Source organism: Myxocyprinus asiaticus, chromosome 20 (assembly GCF_019703515.2).
Source record: "Myxocyprinus asiaticus isolate MX2 ecotype Aquarium Trade chromosome 20, UBuf_Myxa_2, whole genome shotgun sequence".
Lineage (NCBI taxonomy): Eukaryota > Metazoa > Chordata > Actinopteri > Cypriniformes > Catostomidae > Myxocyprinus > Myxocyprinus asiaticus.
Window position 1 is genome coordinate 16,946,698 of NC_059363.1, and position 20,923 is coordinate 16,967,620.

The 20,923-nt window shown below is 36.0% G+C and overlaps 1 protein-coding gene across 2 annotated transcripts; it reads left to right on the forward strand.

Moving 5' to 3' along the window:
• Positions 1-842: 842 nt before the first annotated feature.
• Positions 843-20,639, forward strand: b3gnt2b (UDP-GlcNAc:betaGal beta-1,3-N-acetylglucosaminyltransferase 2b). 2 transcript variants are annotated; one of them, XM_051646416.1, is made up of 2 exons: positions 843-917; positions 16,359-20,639. In XM_051646416.1, exon 2 carries the CDS (start codon positions 16,377-16,379, stop codon positions 17,568-17,570), a length of 1,194 nt encoding a protein of 397 aa, XP_051502376.1. In that variant the 5' UTR covers positions 843-917; positions 16,359-16,376; the 3' UTR covers positions 17,571-20,639. The 2 variants fall into 2 exon arrangements, with proteins under 2 accessions (XP_051502376.1, XP_051502375.1); XM_051646415.1 differs by lacking the exon at positions 843-917 and adding an exon at positions 7,044-16,270.
• The last annotated feature ends 284 nt before the right edge of the window (positions 20,640-20,923 follow it).

Here is a 20,923-nt window from a genome sequence, read left to right on the forward strand (position 1 = left end):
TTTATGACAGTCCGGTGTGAGATAATAAGATTAATAAAGTGCAGTGCTGATGTATTTGATCGTGAGAGATCAAGAGTTCAAAAGTCTGATTGCTTGGGGGAAGAAGCTGTCATGGAGTCAGCTGAAGTCACTTCCATTGTGAGGACCTACAGAGCTGAAATATTCTTATAAAAATCTTTGTGTTAAGCAGAAGAAAGAACGTTATACACATCTGTGATGGCATGAGGGTGAGAAAATGATGAGAATTCTTATTTTTGGGTGAACATCCCTTTAAGTAAATACTACATTTGTGCTCAATTCAAACATTAAAAAAGTAAAGTAAAAATGAATGCTATAAGTAAAAATTATTTATGATTGTTTTACTTTAGAATACTTCATCATGTAAAAATCCTGAAGTAGAAAACCTTGTCATATTTATTAGCTAATATAAGTAAATTTCCCAGGTATATAAAATAAGTAAATTCTACTTGAATTTTCGAATCTGGTGCTCCTGGCATGCGCCATGCTTGAATAATTAATAATACCATTAAAAATTCCTTAGAAAAACTGTGCAAAAAACTTGCCAAATAAAAATGAAGAAAATCTTGCTAGTATTTTTTTTTTTTTTTTTTTTTTTTTTCAGTGTGGATTAGCTAAAAAAACAAAAAAACAAAAATGACAAACTTAACCTAAAACAAGCCAGCCAACTCGTACATGAACATTTATGGCACATAAACTTCAATGACTCATTAGTCTTTCAATGGAAAGCAAACACTTAGGCTAAACAGTGTAAATGTACGGTAAATTGGGCGTCTAGAGGAGGGTTTTACCCCGCCCTGCGGTTTTACACTGAACAGGGAGGAGTGGATTCATCTTCACGAGCAGATCAGAAGACTCGGCAGGATGTGAACAGGCGCTCTCACTGCTGGGGTTGAAAGGTGGGCTAATAATGAATTTAAAAAGAAAAAGACAAAAATTGAGCATTAGCGTACATCGGTTCCGGTAGATAGCCTATCAGTTGAAGTTTAACAGAAAAGATAATTTTTGCTGTGTTCCTGTTTTAACTTTTATCTTGTGTACGTAGCGCGAGACAGAAAGTACTCCGCGTGCGGGAGTTTTAATGTTAGCAGATTTGCTAAACTAGTCTGGCAAAGCTGTTTTTAATTTAATTTATATTATTATTAATTTCTATAAATTGCTTAAAATAATTGAACGGTGGCACTTTACAAGCTGTATCGGAGAAAATTAAGGTGTCTAAGGAGGTCTTTTAAGCATTTTTTTCCTCCGTCTAAAATGAAGTTCTCTATGTTGTTAGCAGCTGTTCGGCGTCACCCAGGTGAGAGCTAAAGTCACAGATTACACACGATGGTTCAAAAAACGATGTAATTAAAAAATGAACAATAAATCGCCCCTGGGTAGGGTTGCACCAGCTGTGCGTAAGGTCTCACGTAAGTTGGGACGTAAAGTTCACACTAAGGTCTTAGTAACTACTAGTTAGTTTGTAACTAAGTCAGTGCTTAATTTGGTTGCACCACATGACTTAACTAGTAGGTCGTAAGCTCTCCGTAAAGTAATGTGTAGTCGCATATTATGACGTTTACCTGTATTGATCCAATAAACAGCTTTCAAATTTGTACACAGAAGTATTAAAAAGCTGTGCATTTCAGTTTTATCTTGTTACAGTTGATGTTCAAACCTTGTTTGGTGACGTAACTTTCAGCTGTAATAAATTATATCCCCATTATAATACGATACGTAATAAAATTAAATTAGATAAATAGTAGCCTATATTTGCCCTGTGTAAATAACAATATATAGGAACTGTATCTAAAATAAAAAAGGGGTGATAAATAAATATTATTACAACAGAAAAAATAGAAATGTATTCATTTTAATATCATTTATATATTTTGAATGTATTAAAACTTGACCCCGGAGCAACATGAGCTCTTAGATGTCATAAAATATCAGTCTGCTTTTTTATTCCAACTGTTACTCCTGGGGCCGGTTGCATAAAACTGTTTTGGACTAGTCTTACTAGTTAATCATCTAAAATGTTGGTCTTGAATTTTTCAGTCAGTTGCATAAAAGATCAGTCTAATTTGAAACTAAAATGTAAGACAGCACACCCCTAGGCTAACTTTTGTTTGCATTCCATGTTGCCATGGAAAATAACTGTCAGCTGAGTCAGTGGGGGCTTCAGTTGAAACTTTGTAGAAGACTTTGACTTCAGTGATTGTAACAAAATGTCATGTGTTTTTTATTATTTGGGTTAAAATCACTAAATTTGTTCATTAGAATCCATTTTGAAGCACTGTATTCCTCTAAGCATATATTTTCGGTGAATGAAAACTGTATTGAGCGTCCACTGTCTGCCATTTTTCAAGCTGTTCAGTGTCTTACTTTTCCCACAATGCAAAGCAAATTAGACTGTCTTACTAAAGACAACTGTGAGCTTGTTTTATGCAACAGGCTTTCTATGGCATCTTTATCTAGTCAAACTAATTGTTAGGTGCAGTCTTAAGTTAATGGCTATGTTTATGCAACCGGTCCCATGTCGAAGTCTTCTGTAAATATTTAGTTTATACGTAGGGTTACAACCATGTTTTGGGGCCTGAAAACGCAAACTTTTGAAAACGGGTTTCAAAGTGCACGTTTTTGAAAACGATGTCGTTATCGTCTCCGTGTAAACATACAAAAACACGAATTTGTGAAAACGATGACGTCATGCGCACGCGTATTACGAATTTGTTAAGTATATTAAGTCACTTTTAAACTGTGTTTTCAACCTCATCAAGTTGTGCCTATTATTATTTTGTCATACCTGATCATGTCTCATGGGATGAATTTAGTTTGACAGTTGGTGTATGGTATAAATGTTAACATAACTTGAACTTGTTGTGTGCTTATTAAGCCGTCCTTTCTATAATCTTTGAATATTAGTTTTGTGCTACTCATTGGGTAATGATATAAACTAGAGCTGCACGATTCTGGATAAATTGAGAATCACGATTTTTTTATTTTTTTTGCTAAGAAAAAAATTCTTATTTCAGTGATTTACAAAACCTGGACATAAGGATATTAAACAAAGTAACATGTAATTTACTAGAGGTTCTGACAAAATGTTCTATACTAAAATGCAATAAAGTTGTTAATCAAATATATAAATTTAAAATGTCCTAAGTCCACAAGGGTGCGCAACAAATACATTATAAACTAAACAGTACCTTGTTATTATATATATATATTTAAAAAATCTTGTTAAAAAACTGCATAATAAATAAAAGAACAATTTAACCTGTTTCTCACATTCTAAGTAAAAAGCAAAATGAGCAGAAAAAGCTTCATTAACAGTTCTGTTAACTTGGTATTGCACTTATAAGCAAATATGCAATAAACATTGCTATTGTACAAAAGTAAAAAAAAAAAAATATTAACAATTTAAATTAAAACAATGAGGCCTTCAGTGTTTCTCTTGTAAAACTTGCTTCAAGCTTGTAAAATAATTATTCAAGAGCCAGTAATTAAATAGAGAACAGAGTAAACAGTGCTTTAAGTATTTTAGCAACATTAGGAATTAAACATTAAAAAAATTCTAATATAAAACATTAAAAAGGCAATTTTATGCAAATGAAAGTACTTACATATTTGACACTATTTACTGTGTGATTATTAGATATACATTAATACTGATTTGATGCAGTAAGAATGCCTGAATGCCTATAACAGACAGCATGCAGCTTATATTCATTTAGACATCGCACAAATGTAACATTTTGAAGAATTTGTCCCACCTGCTTATACATTAATGTCTGTGTTTGCTTTAATATCTCGTCAATACAGTGCAGATTTAATCCCGACTGATTACACTCTCGTAATTCATTAACATCTGTGTTTACATTAATATCACCTAAAGAGGGGTATTTTGATTAAAAACAGTGCACAGTCTTGTGCAGGAGCGCTGCATTCATCACAAGACACAAGCGCATGGGCAGACACACACGTGAGTGTTTGAAAGCAGCCAGCTGTAATCAAATAGTGCACAGGTAGCGAATTTTGTCAGATCTTGGTAATGCCGGTATTTTTGTAGCATTGGTGGCTATTAAAATGTTGAACTGAACAGAGATTCTGTCACACTCCTGGCTAAACGTGGCTGCACCCTGCAGTTTGTAAAGCATTGTGCTGGATAAACGTCTTTGGCCGTTGCGTTTTAGTTTATACAGCGTCTGGTGCAGGAGTGCTGTGTTTTGTAGATATCATATAAAGTTTATCAACATTTAACAACGCATCTTGAAGTGAATTTTGAATTTAAATTTGACTGCCTTACAAATGCATGCCACTGGAACGTTAAAATACATTGCAGAATCATTGTAATTTAGAAATGGTGTCTGAATCGAGATCGCAATCTTTTAACGATTAATCGTGCAGCTCTAAAATAAACTGGAATAATCTGTTCCTGGTAATTTTCTGAATGCTTCATTTAGTCAAAAAAAGTTTTTGTTGAATATTTCTGTTACATGTTGCCCAAACACTAACCAATATTTTGCAAAGTTTTATGTATCTTGTTGTTTGCATTGGCATTTATGCATGCAGTCAGGGAAAAAGTGAATCAAAAGTCAGTCCAATTAAAACAATTATTTATGCTGTAGTCTGCATAGTGTCAAGGGAAAAGTGACTTTATTTAAATACTTGTCATGTAAAAAGACTTTCAGTTTTTTTGTTTCCTCTGTAGAAATTCACCTGCATTTTTTAATGAGAATTTGCATTGTGCTGCCCAGACACAGGTTTATTTTTCCACTAACACATTCTGTTCTGTTACATTTGTCAGTTATGTAAAGTTCTTCTTCCTTTCATCAGTGATGCATATCAACTTAAATGTGTTCAGTCAGTGCACTGAAGGGCGAAAAGGAGATTAGATCATCTCATAAGTGGCCACTTTCAGGAATGTTTCTTAAAACCTGTTTGATTCCAAATGACCTTCATCAAAAAGAGAGAAAGATTTTCAGCCCAGTTTTTGTGCATGTTTACTCAAAAATGCATGTTTTGTCCAAAGTATTTGAAGCTCATAGGGTTAATTCTACAGGATTAGCTTGTGTTTTTGTGGTTACAGAAGCTCTGTGCAAAAGTCTCTTAATTTAGTCTGAGGCATCATCAGAATCAGAGTGATGTAAAGAAAGTATGTTTTCAATTCTAATAGACAGGTTTGGGTCTCTCTCTCTCTGTTTCTGAAAAACTTTAATGGATGATGATGCTCCCTGCAACAAGGAGCAAAATTTCTAATCTGTTCCTTAGCTAAAATACCAGTAGACATGAATTACTTGGCCATTCCACAAATGGCTTTTGTGCATGACAGATCAGCTGGTGAAAGGTAATTGCTTCTGCCTCATTTACAGTAACTTTTAAAGCATCTCCCTCCTTTTTAGCAAGTGCTGTTGACTATGGAGAACTGATTGTGAAAGTCAGATTGAGGCTCATTCCTCCTTGGTTACATGAATGTGTTGAATGTTAGCCTCATTGCAAAGAGGTTGCATGTAGGGCTGCAACTAACGATTATTTTGATAATCGACTAATTTAATGATTATTAGAACGATTATTCGACTATTCGGGCAATTATTGCAACAATTAATCATTAGCTCTAAACCGACTATTCAGCTTGTGCCCCGACTTAAAAGGTTGTATTAAACATGCTTGCTAACAATAGAGAGGACAAAATCATCTTTTAAAAATACCTCTAAATGACATTCACTGAATTAAAGGGAAAAAATACTTTTTGTTTAATTTAGTAAAGATTTCACTACAAAAAAATCCTATTGTTATCAAGTGTATTTGTCTTTTTTTCCATTTAAAATAGTCTAAAAATCCTTAAAACAAGATATATTTACTTGAAGTAACAAAGATATTTAGACTTGCTTTAAGAGAATGTATTTTAAATATAAGTGTATTTTGTATATAAGTGTATTTTTTCACTTGATTATACTTCTGTGAGTGCAGTAAAGACAAAATATACTTGTATTCAAGATCTATTCTCTAAAAGCAAGTCTAAATATCTTATATGCTGCTTCTCAGGTTAATGCATCTTTTTTTTAAAGGATTTCTAGATATTTTAAAATATTTGTATTTTTAATATTCAACATTAATATTACTAATAATTAATAACGTGTTTTTTTTGCAGTGTATAATGGGCGAAGACTACCCTCTCAACTTTTTGTTCACTTGAATCCATCTTTAACTCACAAAAAAACAAACTCTCTCTTATTAATAAAGCTGCGTTTTGCCAATTTTCTTCACAGTAAGAAATGCACAGTGACATATTATGATTCAATAAGTTGCCATCACGTTATAATTTAGCTGCATGAATTCCACTCGAGGAATGAGCGTCCACGCAACAGAGTGTACCTCAGCTGGGTGCAGTTTCAATCTCTCCCCCTTAGATCGGAACACTTCGCGCAACTCCTAGAAGAGGCGCTGACCGCACAGAGAAATTGCCAGTTTCCTTATTATTTGAACTTTAATAAAGCTATAATGCATTAAATATAACTGCATTAAAGGGGAAACACCGGGGTGTTTCCTTTAAAGAGCTCCGGCTCTGCTTATTCCACAACAAGAGTGCTTCTGTATTTACTTATTTTGTATTTTTGCATTATAATTCCCTCATACTTTGGGATCTACATCACCTGAAGCTGTTTGGAAAGTTTAGTGTGCGTCTGGACTGTGAGATGTGTTTTCTTCCTCTCCTCAGTCAGGCGCGAGCTGCAGTGCTGCTCTCACGCATCATCATTAGAGTTTCATATGATCTTATGTTAAGATCAAATAACGTTGACTAATCGTTTCAGCCCTAGTTGCATGCCCTCAGGGTATGTACAGATTTCAACAAGCCTGTATTATTCTAAAATGTGAAAAAAATAAAATAAAGAATGAGTAAGTGACCCTAAACTTTTGAACGGTAGTGTATATTTGTGTGTGTGTGTGTATGTACGTGTGTGTGTGTGTGTGTGTGTGTGTATATATATATATATATATATATATATACATATACATACACACACAAACACACACACACATAACTTGCTTGGGCTTTCAAGAAACACGAAAAATTCCAGAATTTAAATAAATAATTACATGTGTTGGATGTTTGCATTGTAGGGATGTACAGGCAGATTTTATAGATAGAATCAGTGATTAGGTGGCCAGTGTTTACTCACTGAAATTAGATGATTTTCTAAGTCAGTAGGTATATTGGAATGTTTGGGTATAGCAATATGGCGGCACAGTGGCTTCAGTGTTATATTATGATTCACTATGTCGCGAGCCATCACGTTATAATTTAGCTGAAGCAAGCGTGTGGAGTGACTAGCGTCCCCGTGCCAGAGTGTGCATCAGCCGGGAGAAGATTCAATCTCTTCACCAGTCACTTCATGTAACTCATAGACGCTACAGCCAGCCCTACTTTTAGCTCCCCTCCGTGGACATTACACCCAAAAAACAAAGCTCAAATGTGCCCATACACCCAACACTTATTGCTTTGGCCACTGGGGGCAGTGTTTCACATTTCGTTAAGCACAGACTGATTTTAGCTAAAGCTTACTGTTTCTGATTTCAGTGTAAGATCAGCCTGTTGGCAGAGAGGGCTTCCTTTCATGCGATGGTGTTCCTCAGAAGTGTTACTTAAGAATGACTCAAGCACTTTCATGTCTTTTTGTTTTGGTCAGCTGTGTTGCTCGTAACAGCCACATAGGAAATACTCCACCCTGACTCAGACAATTAGCTTCAATGATAGAGAATCCATTCCCTTGCAGGAAATCTGAACAACTGCTGTCCGGCTTGGGCATCAGATAAAGAGGCATATAACAGGATTGCATTTTGTGTAGTATTTTATTTAACATTGCTAAGCTAGAATTGTATTTTGAAAGGTTAGCATTCATTTTATTCTATTTAATTACAAATTCTTTACATAGACACTACCAGTCAGAAGTTTGGACACACCTTCTCAATCTTTATTATTACTATTTTCCACATTTAACAATAAGATTAGTCATCAAAACTTTCGTAATGAAATTGCTGTGACCAAAAATGTTACAAATATAGAAACAAATAAAATTTATATAAATCTAAAATTAATATTTTAGATTCTTCAAAGTAGTCATCCTTTACCGAGATTAAAGCTCTGCACACTGTTGGTAATTTCTTAACCAACTTCATCAGGTGAAATGACCTGGGTCTCGTTTCCCAATAACGATTGATCTTGGTGGTTAAAAGTGTTTTCTACGAACGATTTCCCAAAACTACACTTAACATGAGTGAGCGAGGACACGCTTTAAGTGCTACTTAAGAGAGTCAGTGTCCGTGTGACAGTGCTGAATTGTGACCATATAGTGATGCTCATCATTGTAACTTCATTATATCTGTGCATAACTTTACAATCATTTGTAATTTACATCGCTAATATTTGTTTAAAAATGTTTTCTTAAATATTCAATCTAATTAACTACATATTTCCACATTGTCTTACAATAATTTTGTGCATAACAATCTTTCTTTTACACAATCTGCTTCCATAAGTGTGCATGTGTAATATTTCATTTTCACAAATTTTTCTCGATACGAAAGCTTCCGATTAGTGAAGACGGCGGAGGCCCTTTGTATGATCCTGCTAATTACAAGCATTCATTGAATGTTACGAGGTTCACTGTGTTATTATGCACTGCAAAATAAGGAGACGTTTAGAAGATGCGCTTACTCTTTAATCCCAAAATTGGTAACGGTGACAGCAATGCTGCATGTGCGGTGCGACACAACTTGTAGTGCTGGTGAGAGCACCTCTGGGGGTCAAGATAAGAAGCGCAGATAAGGATGATGAGCCAATATTTTTTTACAGTTTTCATGCAGTTATTTACTTTTTTCTTCTCTCTCTGGTTTTAATTTATACAGTTGTCTGCATCAATCATTCCACCACTTTGCTGTTACCAACTAGTCCACACAAATAACTTTATTTGTTTACTAATTAATATATTCATCCATTTATATAGACCATCTATTTTATGCATTTAGTTATTAATATTATTATCATTATTATTATTATTAGACTTGTCTGTTAAAATAAAAATAAATAAAACATAGGTATCCTGATATTAAAGGTTTAGCATAAAGTGTAGCTATAATTATTTAAATTGTTTCAAGTGTAATTTTGCGTTTGTCCTGCAGGTGTCTGCATAAGTCTATGTGCTACCGATGCTCTTAGGAGTCGCTGTAGGAGTCCTCCAGAGCACTCATAAATCTACGAGCATTTTCAAGTACTACATAAGTTACGATGCTTTTGGGAAATGGGCCGCAAAACTAAGATGAATCATAAGATGGATTCTACGATCTACTTAGGCTTACGATGCTTTTGGGAAACGAGGCCCTGGAATGCTTTTTAAATCATATTGAGGGAGTTCCCATGTTTGCGGGGCACTTTTTGGCTGCTTTTCCTTAACTATCTATTCCAACTCATCCAAAAAATGGGTTTAGTAAAGACAGACGTGAGGGCCTTTCCCACTGGCGGGACTAAAGCCCGTTTTAGATATTTTCCCCAGGACTATTGCTTTTTGTCGCTTTTGCACCTAAGGAACTATAGTTCCTTGAAGCCATTTTAGGGGACATTTTTAGCTCCAACCCCGGGGTAGGTACTTTTGGGGCATATAGGAACTGTAGGACTGTGGGAGATGCTGGAGCCTGTGACTGGACAAAACCCTGCATTGAGAAAGGAGAGGCGCTCCATAACCACCAATAGTAAACAACTAGCTGCTAGCCTGCTACGGAGAAGATTGCGCTAATTTTACAATTCCCTTAACAGAAATAACATATAACAAACAAATTATCCAAAGAGAATCACCCATTTCACGTGTGTGTGTGTGTGACTTCATGGGGAGACACGATTTGAGTTTATCGCATCTGTATTGTGTGACTATAAAGAAAATAAAGTGAATTCTGGATTACTACATCAACTTTTTCCTGGGATGACGGATATAAATAATCAGATGTTAATCTAGAGTGGGTAATTGAACGTTATTATACACTAAACCATCATTAAATCTAGTTTATGTGAGGGAAGTATTGCGTGCCTGATACTGCTTGGTTAACTTGCATCAAGACTCAAGTCAATGAGTGAGTATTTCAGTACAGTATTTTATGCTGAGCCATAAAAGCCTTTATTGCAAAAGATTGTGTAAATTGGTTTATAGTACATTTTCAACTAGGGATGCACCGATACCACTTTTTCTCTTCCGATTCCGATATCTGAAATCTCAGTATCCGATCCGAAACCAGTGTTGTTTTTTTAATAATCAGTTTATAATATCTATACCTCACTGAGTGATGCTAATTATATGTAAAGAAACACAAACCTTTAACTACACATTATTTCAGTATAAATGTACAAACTATTAAGAAAAACTTTGTTAACTAGTCTACTGGATAATGCTGCAGCAAAATTAACAGTAATTCCAGTCTAAGTGTTCAGTAGAAAAGAAAGCAGTTTTTTTGTTGTTGCAAAAAAACATTCAACTTGTATCTGGACTCAAGATATGTTCACTTTTCATTCACAGTTATTTTTTGGAACCCATTAAACTTAAATATTGTTACAATTTGTAAACAAATAATAATAATAAATTATTATTATTATTATTATTATTGACTTTTAGAATTTTACATACAATATATTTCAATCGTGCACCTTTAAATTCTGAACTCTCCAGGAAGTCCTGTATGTGTCTGTTTGTAAACAAGTTCACAGTAGTTTAATTAGCTTCTTATTAAAATTCTGGCAAAATGCACCTCCGGCACTGTTCTAAATGCGTATTATAAGTGAACTGAACTATTGAGCATCTACATCTGAGATGTTGTTCGTGAGTAGTGCTCAAATGTTGCGCAACACTTGAAGGCTAAAAAAAGGCGCAAGTGTGTGTGTCAACAGAGCAGTGCCATTCAATAACACGCTGGCGCTGCAAGTGCATATTATATATTTACTTATTAAACACAGCCTTTTGTGATTCACAGAGCTTTCGCACATCTTCAAGTGGCTTTGAATAAAATGCACAAGTCATTTTAACTACTTCAATGGTGTTTGTATGGTTCTTTTATGTCATTTTTGGAGCTTGACAGGAACGAACATGACTAACACACAGTATCGGATTTAGATCGGGCTCGTCGGACCAATACCGATCCAGGTATCGGATCGGTTCATCCCTATTTTCAACATGTTGTCCGCTGAGTCCGGCGTGTGCTGCGTGGTTAAACAGCTCGTTTCTGGCTGCGGGCATCACAGAGCACCGCACGCGTGGCTCACGAGCCCAGTTTAAACTGAAACCTGAAGACACATGTTGTGTCCAATAACTGGAAAATGCTGCCTTCGGAGGATGTATAAGGATGGATGAAGTTAGGATGCAATAAGGTGCCTTTTAAAATGTTCAGAGAGTTCCATTCATCCAAAAACACTGTTGTTTAAACCATTAACTGATAAGGCAGCTGCCTACGTTTTCCGATGCAGCCAAAGTTCGTATAAAACAGGCCTAAACAAACAAAAGTGTAGTTCTGATCCCGGCGTCCTCTGTCGGTGTTGATTATTTTGTTGCTATTGAAACACGCATGCAAATTACATCAGAATAAAAATGGTCGATACTAGATGACGTCACTACGGTGGTTATTTTGTGAGTGTGAATTCAATGGGGGAAAAGTCTCTTCAGGTGTCCCGTTCCTTGTAAGAGTTCTCATCTAGAAAGTTACTAAGGGAAAAGTGCCAGGCCTGTAAGTGGGAAAGGTCCTGTAGACGCAATTTATATTTGTCTGCAGAACTCATTTCAAGCATTTGAGCATAAGCCATTTGATCACAGGGTTTTTAAGATCTTTAATTTAATTGTCCAAACTTTTGACTGGTAATGTATATGATTAAAAAGGTATTATTTGATTACTTGGTCCTCTGTCCCTGGTGTTCCCTTCCATTATTTGTTTCCTATCCATCTGTTTTGGTCGCTGTCTTCATGGTCATGTTCTGAGGATGACTTTGCAACCTACATTTTTAGAGACAGAAGCCTGTTATTATGTCAGCTTCACTTAAGTGCACTGTCCAGCACCCAATATTGTGTTGTAGTGGAGACTCTCTCGTCTGCATCAATGGCAGAGTTTACAGTCATAAAGTGCAAAATGACTGGTTTGCTTTTGGAGGATGAAGCTGAATGTTTGCCAAACATTATTTTTATCTGACATTAGCAGTGGGCAAGCAATTCAGACACAGAGATTTATAGTTGCGTTTATGCATTTGGCGGATGCTTTTACAGTGCGTTCAAGGTATGCAAGGTTTAGTTTGTTCCCTGGGAATTGAACCAGTGACTTTACAGTAGCTTTGCTTTCACCATACTCTACCATTTGAGCTATAGAAATCCCAGATTTAGCATCAGTGTTAGGTAAGTAAGCAGTAGTAATGCTTTATGGTTTCTTGAATATCAGTAATGACTTGGCACCAAAAAACTTGTTGCCATTTCTTTTCTGCTCTAATAACATTTTCATCTCAAGTGGATTTTGCACATAGTTACCTAAATTCCTTCTACTAACAAGTTGGTACTGCAAGCAGCATGCTTTCACATCCATAGTTATTTATTTTTCAGTTTTGTAAGTGGTCAAGTTGTAAAGGGTGTTTGAAAGTAGTGTTTAGTCTGTCAGTGAGAAGCAGAGAGACATCCAGTTCAAAGTTTACACAGCAAATGCAGACAGTTAATTATTAATGAGAGACCTCCTGTGAATTCTTACACTTTTTTATCTCACTCTCTCTGACTGCAAATCTACTATGTATGTGAAAATTACTTTTTTGAATGTTAGGAGTGTTCGTCTCGCACATGTGTAACCACCTCAAAAGTATTGTATGCCCATGGCATGAGTTTTAATGTTTGAAACATTAAGGTGTGTGTCATTTGTGAGTTACGGAATGTTAGTCTCCATGACATTGCCATTGTTTTAGTAAAAAGAGTCCTCCATTCATTGATACCATTAGTCCTTTTGTAGCCCACATTGCAGTAGTTTTATTCTTGGTCATTTAACCCATGTTAGTGAGTGTTTGTTTCAAAGACTTATAATGCTACATGACAACAGTGTTTACTTTGTCTCTGACCTCTTTTGAACCCCCTGCAAAGGTGTGTTGGGGGAAGAAGACAAATTTCTCAAAACTTCTAGAAAGCTGTATGGGAGAGGAAAAACAATATTCTTTCTGCTTATTTTAAAATATCAGCCTAAGCCTCACAAGATATTTAAAACTCATGTAAAATTTACTTTAGTGGTTGTTTTGACACTGTTTCAGCTGTAGCATTGTTGTGTGCTTTAAATGTGTTTATGTCATGGCAATTTTATAATGTGGTTAGCATTGAGGTTATCTACACCTAAATAGAGTGAGAACTCAGTTCTCTTTGCTAATAATTGCTTTGCAGTAGTTGTAGCAACCAAATAGGAAATTATGCTTAGCATGGTTGATGAAAAAGTGCACAGTCCCAAATTCTTCAGTAGCCCGAACATGTAAGTGATATTTTTCTCTGTGCTTGTCATTTCAAGTATGACCAGAAAATACTTGACCAGCTTAGATAATATTTGGACTAATCCCAGTGTGTGAACAGGCTCTATTTATTCTAGCTTTTACAGGCTCTGAAGTCAAGGCAAAGCTGTTTTTTTTCTCAGTCCCATTTGAACCATTATTGTAATAGCAGCAGCTAAACTATTCTCAAATCTGTGTAAAGTCATCATTCAGTAAGTTGTTTTTTCTCTGCAGATCTGGAGCTCTAGCTAAATAGCGTGAATGTAATGTCACTATTAGTTATCTGTGTGTACAAGTCATGGTTTAAATTACTGAATTGAGTAGATGTTGGTGGCCAATGTTTAAACTACAGGATTTTGTATGAACTGTAAGATTAATGACAAAGTCTGGGAAGTCCGCCCCGAATTGACTGTGGAAGTGCACGTAGATGCATTGTCCTTTGTTATTTGTCTTTATTTGGAAGTTAATTTATAGTCTATGTATTCCATTTTAAGAGAAAATGTAGTCCATCCTATGATCATGAAATGAACTTTTAAAAACAAGTATTTCAAATATTTCAAAAATTCACTGAAAAATATTTGAACACTCATCACTGCCTGTCTTGTAGTACCAGTTTGTATTGCTTGGATAAAGTGTTTATTTCTTTAAAACAAAAAGTACGGATAATACAAGGTCAGTTTCACATTTGGAGTAACATGCTTTAAATGCATTAAATACACCAACACAGAAACTGAAAGGTAAAAAAAAAAAAAAGAATAGAAGTGGTTTCATACTCAGACTCTTTGCGAATTTGAGCATAATTAAGACAAACCTGTCTGCCACAAGATCATGGTGTATGAGACATCAATTGTTGTGTACGCTACATGTTGGTACAGTTGATTGTGCAGTCAGGAAGAACTTGATCACACCTCCAGAATGTACCAGCATGTTTCACTTAAGACAGACAGATAATGATGTTTCAGGATGGCAATGAATAGCTCTCTGTCACTTCTACAGTCTTTAAAATCCCTGCTGATTTTAGAGGCCACCTGGCAAATAAGGCTGCTCTAAATTGAGTCCTTTATGTCTGTACTCGGATACACTCAGAGCACCTTTCCATAGGAGATGTTTGGTCATATACTCTCTAAGGACTTTGACAGAAAGGTGTAGGACAAGAAAATAGTGAGTAAAAGGGGATGGGGGTAAGGTAAGTGAAAGAAAGGAAGACAGAGAGCAACAAAAAAAAAAAAAAAAAGAAACTGTTGGGAAATTTAGCTAATTAGAAGAATAGGGAGTTGAATAAAAACAGGCATTTAGACAGACAGCTTAAAGACAACATGCAGCAGAGCAAAGTGGTTGCTAGGAGTCAAAAACAGTGAAATGAGAGAAAGAGGGAGGAGTTTGTGAAAGGGAAGCGACAGGTCTATGGGAAAAAGCACATGAAAATAAATCGCAAGAAATGAAGCAGGTGACAAAAGTGTTGTAGAGAGTCTTAATTTTAAAAATACGCTTGATTTTATAACCTGGAAGAAGAGGCAGTATTGGCCTTCAGTAAGTGTGAATTGACGTCAGCCTCATAAAATTAAAATATTATATTGTTGGAATTTTAAATGTCAGGTTACACGATTCTCCAACCAAGTCTTGCACCCATTATTAAGTCATAGCCACTGGACTGAGTTAACGTAAAGAGGTTTGCTTTGGTTATTTTTAGCTTGGCAGTCTAAAATTTAAACAGACAATCTTGACACTTCTGAAGCTTGAAATTGGGCCAAGTCCTTCCAAGTAATAGATGTCTTTGTGTCCAGTGATAATTTGAAGTCCTTATTGGACCCTTCACAAACTGTGATGATGCGTTTTCACCTTATTTAGCAACGTAAATTTAGAAAAGTATTTTACATTTGCAATTTTTTAATTATTAAATGTAAATTTATAACATTATACTTTTGTATTTTATTCCCCTTAATTAGTTAAAAAAAAAAAAAAAAAGTTAACACTGCTATGATGAGCTTTCTAATACAGCTGCTAAGATAGTGACAGTACATTTGGCCTCTTTCTCACTTCTGACTGCTGTAATCCACTGCGCTCGCCTTCTTTTGGAAAGCTGTGAAAGCAGAATAGTGGATTTTTTTTTTTATTTTGCTGTTTGAGCAAACGGGTAAGCAAAAGTATATTTGCCTTGGTCACCAATTCACTGCTATACAAGGTTAACCTGCTATTGTTTACATCCGCTTCCCAAACTAAGATATGTGAACAGGATCCATAGTGAGGTATGTCTTCTTGACTTGGACAGTGTCCAAGTGTAGACAGTTGACATATGCAATGATTTGCATGCCATACTCGAGCATTCAATTGCAAACACACAAATTGACAAACGCTCAGTCATTACATGTTTTGTCATAGAATATAGGTAAATATATATATATATGTGTGTGTTTGTGAAAGTTCAAGCTCCTGTCACAACAGTCTTTTGTTTATTGTAATGAGTAAAATACAGAAGTGCAGAGGAAAATAGAGTGGAGATACTTTTTATTACTTTCTTAGCAGCTTTATTTAATTAGAAACAACTGGTAATAACAAATGATGAGAGATAACACTGATAACAATGCAAGACATTCAGAGAATTAAAGATGGGCAAGGCAGTAAAAAAAAAAAAAAATACCAGAAATGGACTTACTACACTGATGGCTTAAGACTTGACAGCTTTGAGAAACTAGCAAGAAGACCTGGAAAGTTCTGCTGAAGTCACACTACTGTACATGGGTAACAAGCCTGGCATTTGACTACTTGTTCAAGTATGTCAATAAAAAGTAGTTTCTAACGTTTTTGTCTTTCTGTCTCTGCTGTTCAGGTGGTGAGTCTCAACACCATGCAGGGGCCTCGGAGGAAGGTGAAGGTCATGGTGATGATGACAATGGTGTTTATCTTTATAGTGGTAGAAGTATCTCGTAATGCTGGGAAGGGTGATGGCAATAAGAATAAGATGCTGGTTCCCACAAAGCAGTTCTGGGCTAAAGATGTTCCCAGTGACGCCTACTGGAATCGCCAGCAACAGCAGCTCAACTACATAAACAACCTCAATCTAGAAAATCTCAACTCAACGATTGAGAAAATTCCAGACTGGCTCAACGACACAGTCAGTCTTGACTCCTGTGAGCCAGACTTCAGAGTGACCACGCAAGTTAAGGATTACAATTCGCTTCCAGACCGCTTCAAAGACTTCTTGCTGTATATGCGGTGCAGATCATATCCCATCGTGGTGGACCAGCCAAACATATGCAAAGACCAACCGTTCCTCCTCCTAGCGATTAAATCTTTAGTTCCGCACTTTGATCGACGTCAGTCGATCCGTGAGTCATGGGGCAAAGCTGGTCGTCTTGCAAACAAAACAGTTGTTACAGTGTTTCTTCTTGGTAAGGCAGCCACAGAGGACCACTTCCCTGATCTGTCACAAATGCTCCATCATGAGTGCTTAATGCATGGGGATATTCTTCAGTGGGACTACAGGGATACATTCTTCAACCTCACCATCAAGGAGGTCCTCTTCCTGGAGTGGCTGATGACTCGCTGTTCTGAAGCTAGTTACGTCTTCAAGGGTGATGACGATGTTTTTGTCAACACCTTTCGCATCATAGACTTCCTCAGCAATCTCTCCCATGCCAAAGGCAAGGAATTGTTTGTAGGGGATGTGATTACCAATGCTGGCCCACACAGGAACAAGAAGGTCAAGTATTTCATCCCTGAGAGTGTGTTTGTCGGAACGTACCCTGCATACGCTGGTGGAGGTGGTTACCTGTTCTCAGGACAGCTGGCCAAGAAAATGTATAATGCCTCGAGACAGGTGGCCCTCTACCCTATTGATGATGTCTACACAGGTATGTGCCTTATGAAATTGGGCCTTGCGCCTGAGAAGCACAAAGGCTTCAGGACCTTTGATATCGAGGAGAAATACCGTGATAATGCCTGTGCCTACAACAGCTTGATGCTGGTCCACCCCAGAAGTCCTCAACATATGATCAAAATCTGGGCCTGGCTAAACGACCCAGACTTGAATTGTCAGTGACCTCTCAGGATTACTGATCCAGGTTGTGGCAGCTTGATTATTTTTGCCATTGTTCTATTGTGAGTTGTTATTATTGTCATTATGTACATGCAAACTTTGGAACATCCATTGATTTCATGGTTAGGGTCAGGAGCAACAAAGAGCTGTTTAGATGTATGTATTTCAAATGTGGCTCAAAATTGCTGCATCCATAGTATTCCAATGACTTGACTTATGGTCTGTTTTTAATGTTACAAGTATTTATACCATGCTCCATTGACAACACTGGTAGTGAAGATGCAGGAGAGAATGGGATTATGGGTAGTGCAGTTCAGCTGGTCTGAACAATGCACAGTGGCAGTACACAGCTTACCAAATAATGAGCTTACCAGTATATCTCTTTATCATTTTAAGATATTTTTTTCTCTTTTTTTTCTGGAGTCGATTAGACATTATGTGACATAAGTTCAGAAAATAAATGTTGTATTATGCTGGAGCTGTTTTTGACGATAAAATTAATGGTTTCTTTGGGGTTTTTCCAAGTTTTAACTGTGCTGAAACAAACTTTAAGGCATCTATACATCCATCACAAGCTTAATCCCACTGTCCATGCTAGCTGCTTTAGTTTTCTGTGTTGTGCATGAAAATAATGCACAAAAAGCCTGAAAATAGAGATGAGTTTAGAGGAAGAAAGAAAATGATGGTGAGTAGATGGGAGAATTTTCATATTTGGGTGAACTATCCCTTTAATGGCTTATTTTAGAGCTGTGTTTGTGGGGGCAAAACTTAAATAGGTTACCTACCAAGCCTCTGCACATTCTTAAATGAATAGTTCACCCAAAAGTGACAATTTTGTCATTATTTACTCACCCTCATGTTGTTTCAAACCTGTATGACTTGCTTCTGTGGAACATAAAAAGCGGATATTAGGTATTAAGTTAGTCTTAGTCATCATTCATTTTTATTGATAATTTTTTACCATACAATGAAAGAGAATGGTGACTGAAGCCTAACTGAAGTCTGCCTAAAAACTTCTTTTGTGTTCCATCGAAGAAAGTCAGGTGAGTTTTGAACAACATGAGGGTGAGTAAATGTAAATATTTTTGGTTGACCTGTCCCTTTTAGACTGCACAAAATGCTACCTGTCTTACATCGAAATAATTAATTATTTTGCTAAGTAGACAATCAAATGCAAGTCAAAATCCTATTATTATTATTATTACAAATTTGCGAATTAGACCTTGCTGTACATTACTGCTTGAGTCATAGAATCTAACACAGCCCACTGAAGTGTGTTCGATCCTGCTGTAGCATTTCTTCGTGTACAAAATCATGCATTCCTCAAAATACTTGCTAATAGTTTTATTGAAAAAGCTGTCTAAAATGCTAGTACCTTGTCTTATTTGAATCATTTGTAAAACATATGACCTCAGGATGTGTCCTCTGGCAAAAGTAATCCAAAAATAAAAAAAATCAGTCTTGTAAATCAAACATGTAATGTCAAGTACATGATTATGAAAGTTGTGAGAGAAGGCATACAAGGTTGTGGAGTTCTTTGGTTGCATTTCCCCTTTTTAATCAAGGGATACTGTAATTTACCTTCTTGTCTAAACAAGTGTAACCAGCCTGCGGCTCACAAGAGCCAATTTTCCAACCCCAGATTGAGCCTGTCGCTGTTTTGATCACTGTGCTGTTGTTGTTGTTTTTTTTCCCTCCCATAAATGAAGGCCAGGAACTGTGTCTCAGCTGGCTTATTTGATTACTGAATTTGATTGAATGGCTATAAACGTTACAGTCAGTGACCCCTGCTGGTCAATAAGGATTTTTTTTTTTTTTTGTAAAACAAAGAAACACTGGAACCTTTTTTGCAACCTGGTTCTGAAACCATGCTATTTGCTCATTAGGCTTCAGCCTAATGGAATATTTAAATGCCAGTCAACAAGTAGTTCAAGTTTATTTTACTGTTCTTGTTTTCATTTAGTTATTTTGGTTGGGGCTATTCATTATAACAGGTGTGATGCTAAAATGTGGACTGTATCCAGTCTATAAATACTGTTGTCTGTTATCCTTAGGTCTGCTACATTCTGTTCTCTGAAGAGTGAAGTTAAGCTTGCGTCATAGTTGCGTCAACTGTTGTTTTTATTTTTAAGTTGTTCATCCAGCTGTGAGGAATGAGGGCCATAAGGATGTGTGTTTTATTTAGTTTCTCTGCTGATGGGGCAAGTAAGCCCAACGTATAATGACCTAATGTAGTGTTTGATGAGAGGGACAAAGTTTTTACATGTATTCAAAAATGGTCAAAAAACTTGTATTTATAAACTACTATTTTATGTCATTCTAGACAGTTCACCAAGGTAGATTAGTACACTTTTTTATACACTGGTATTTATTAGGTTCTACGAAGTTCTCAAAACTCTTCAGCTTTTAGAGAATTCATAATTCTGTAATTGCTGCATCTGATTCTGTTCTATGACTGTTGTATAATGGACTTGCATCTGTGCTTAACACTGTAGACCATTCAACAAAATGAACACTTGTTCTGTCTTCACAACTGTGTTTTTTTTAACTTCCTTCTGATATTTAGGTCCAGATGTCCATCATGATAAGATATTTGAATGTTAAAATTATTTGATTCACTAGTAAAAGTTGTTTATGTATATTTATGTGTATTGATGTGTATATGGATGTACAAGCTCACAATTGTTATGTGCGTCTGGGGAGTAATCATGATAAATCATTGCTGTGTTGGCTGAATGTCATTGTGAATTTTAGAATCTATTTGTATTATGAAATTGTTTATTAATTGCTCATGAGTGATATCTACATGGAATTCCTGAAGATTCCCCCTACATGGAATCCCCCCCCCCCACACACACTTATTTATGTGCTAATTTATATTTTTGTCACAACACCTCTTACCAAAAACAAAATCTGTGAACTGCAGACACCGTTACCAAAATGTGCCTGTTCATAATTTTGATTGATTTATCTTTGTGTCAGTCTTTCGTAAATGCACATTTTGTTCATTTTATCAAGACTGTGTCAGCCTTTTTGATTGATTAAATAGAATAAACTTTGATGTATTTTGTACTTCTGTCATTCCTGTCTTATTACATTACAGTCTTAATACTGTTTTCAAATGAAAACCTTTCATTTTATGTTAATTTCTATCAAATCTGATATTTTCAATGTTTAATAAATTTCAGGGGGGTTTCTTTACCCCACTTACTTTCCTGCAAATGAAAAACCTTGATCAAATGGAGAATAAAGCTGAGAAAATTGTATTATTATTTTCTACCAGCAGAGGGCGTCTTTGTGCAATTTATGATATTAGTCTGCCAGAGTTCTCTTGCAGTGGATTATTTCTGTAAATC

Coding starts and splice junctions, on each gene's coding strand:
- b3gnt2b (XM_051646416.1), top strand. CDS start 16,377: ATGCAGGGGCCTCGGAGGAAGGTGAAGGTCATGGTGATGATGACAATG.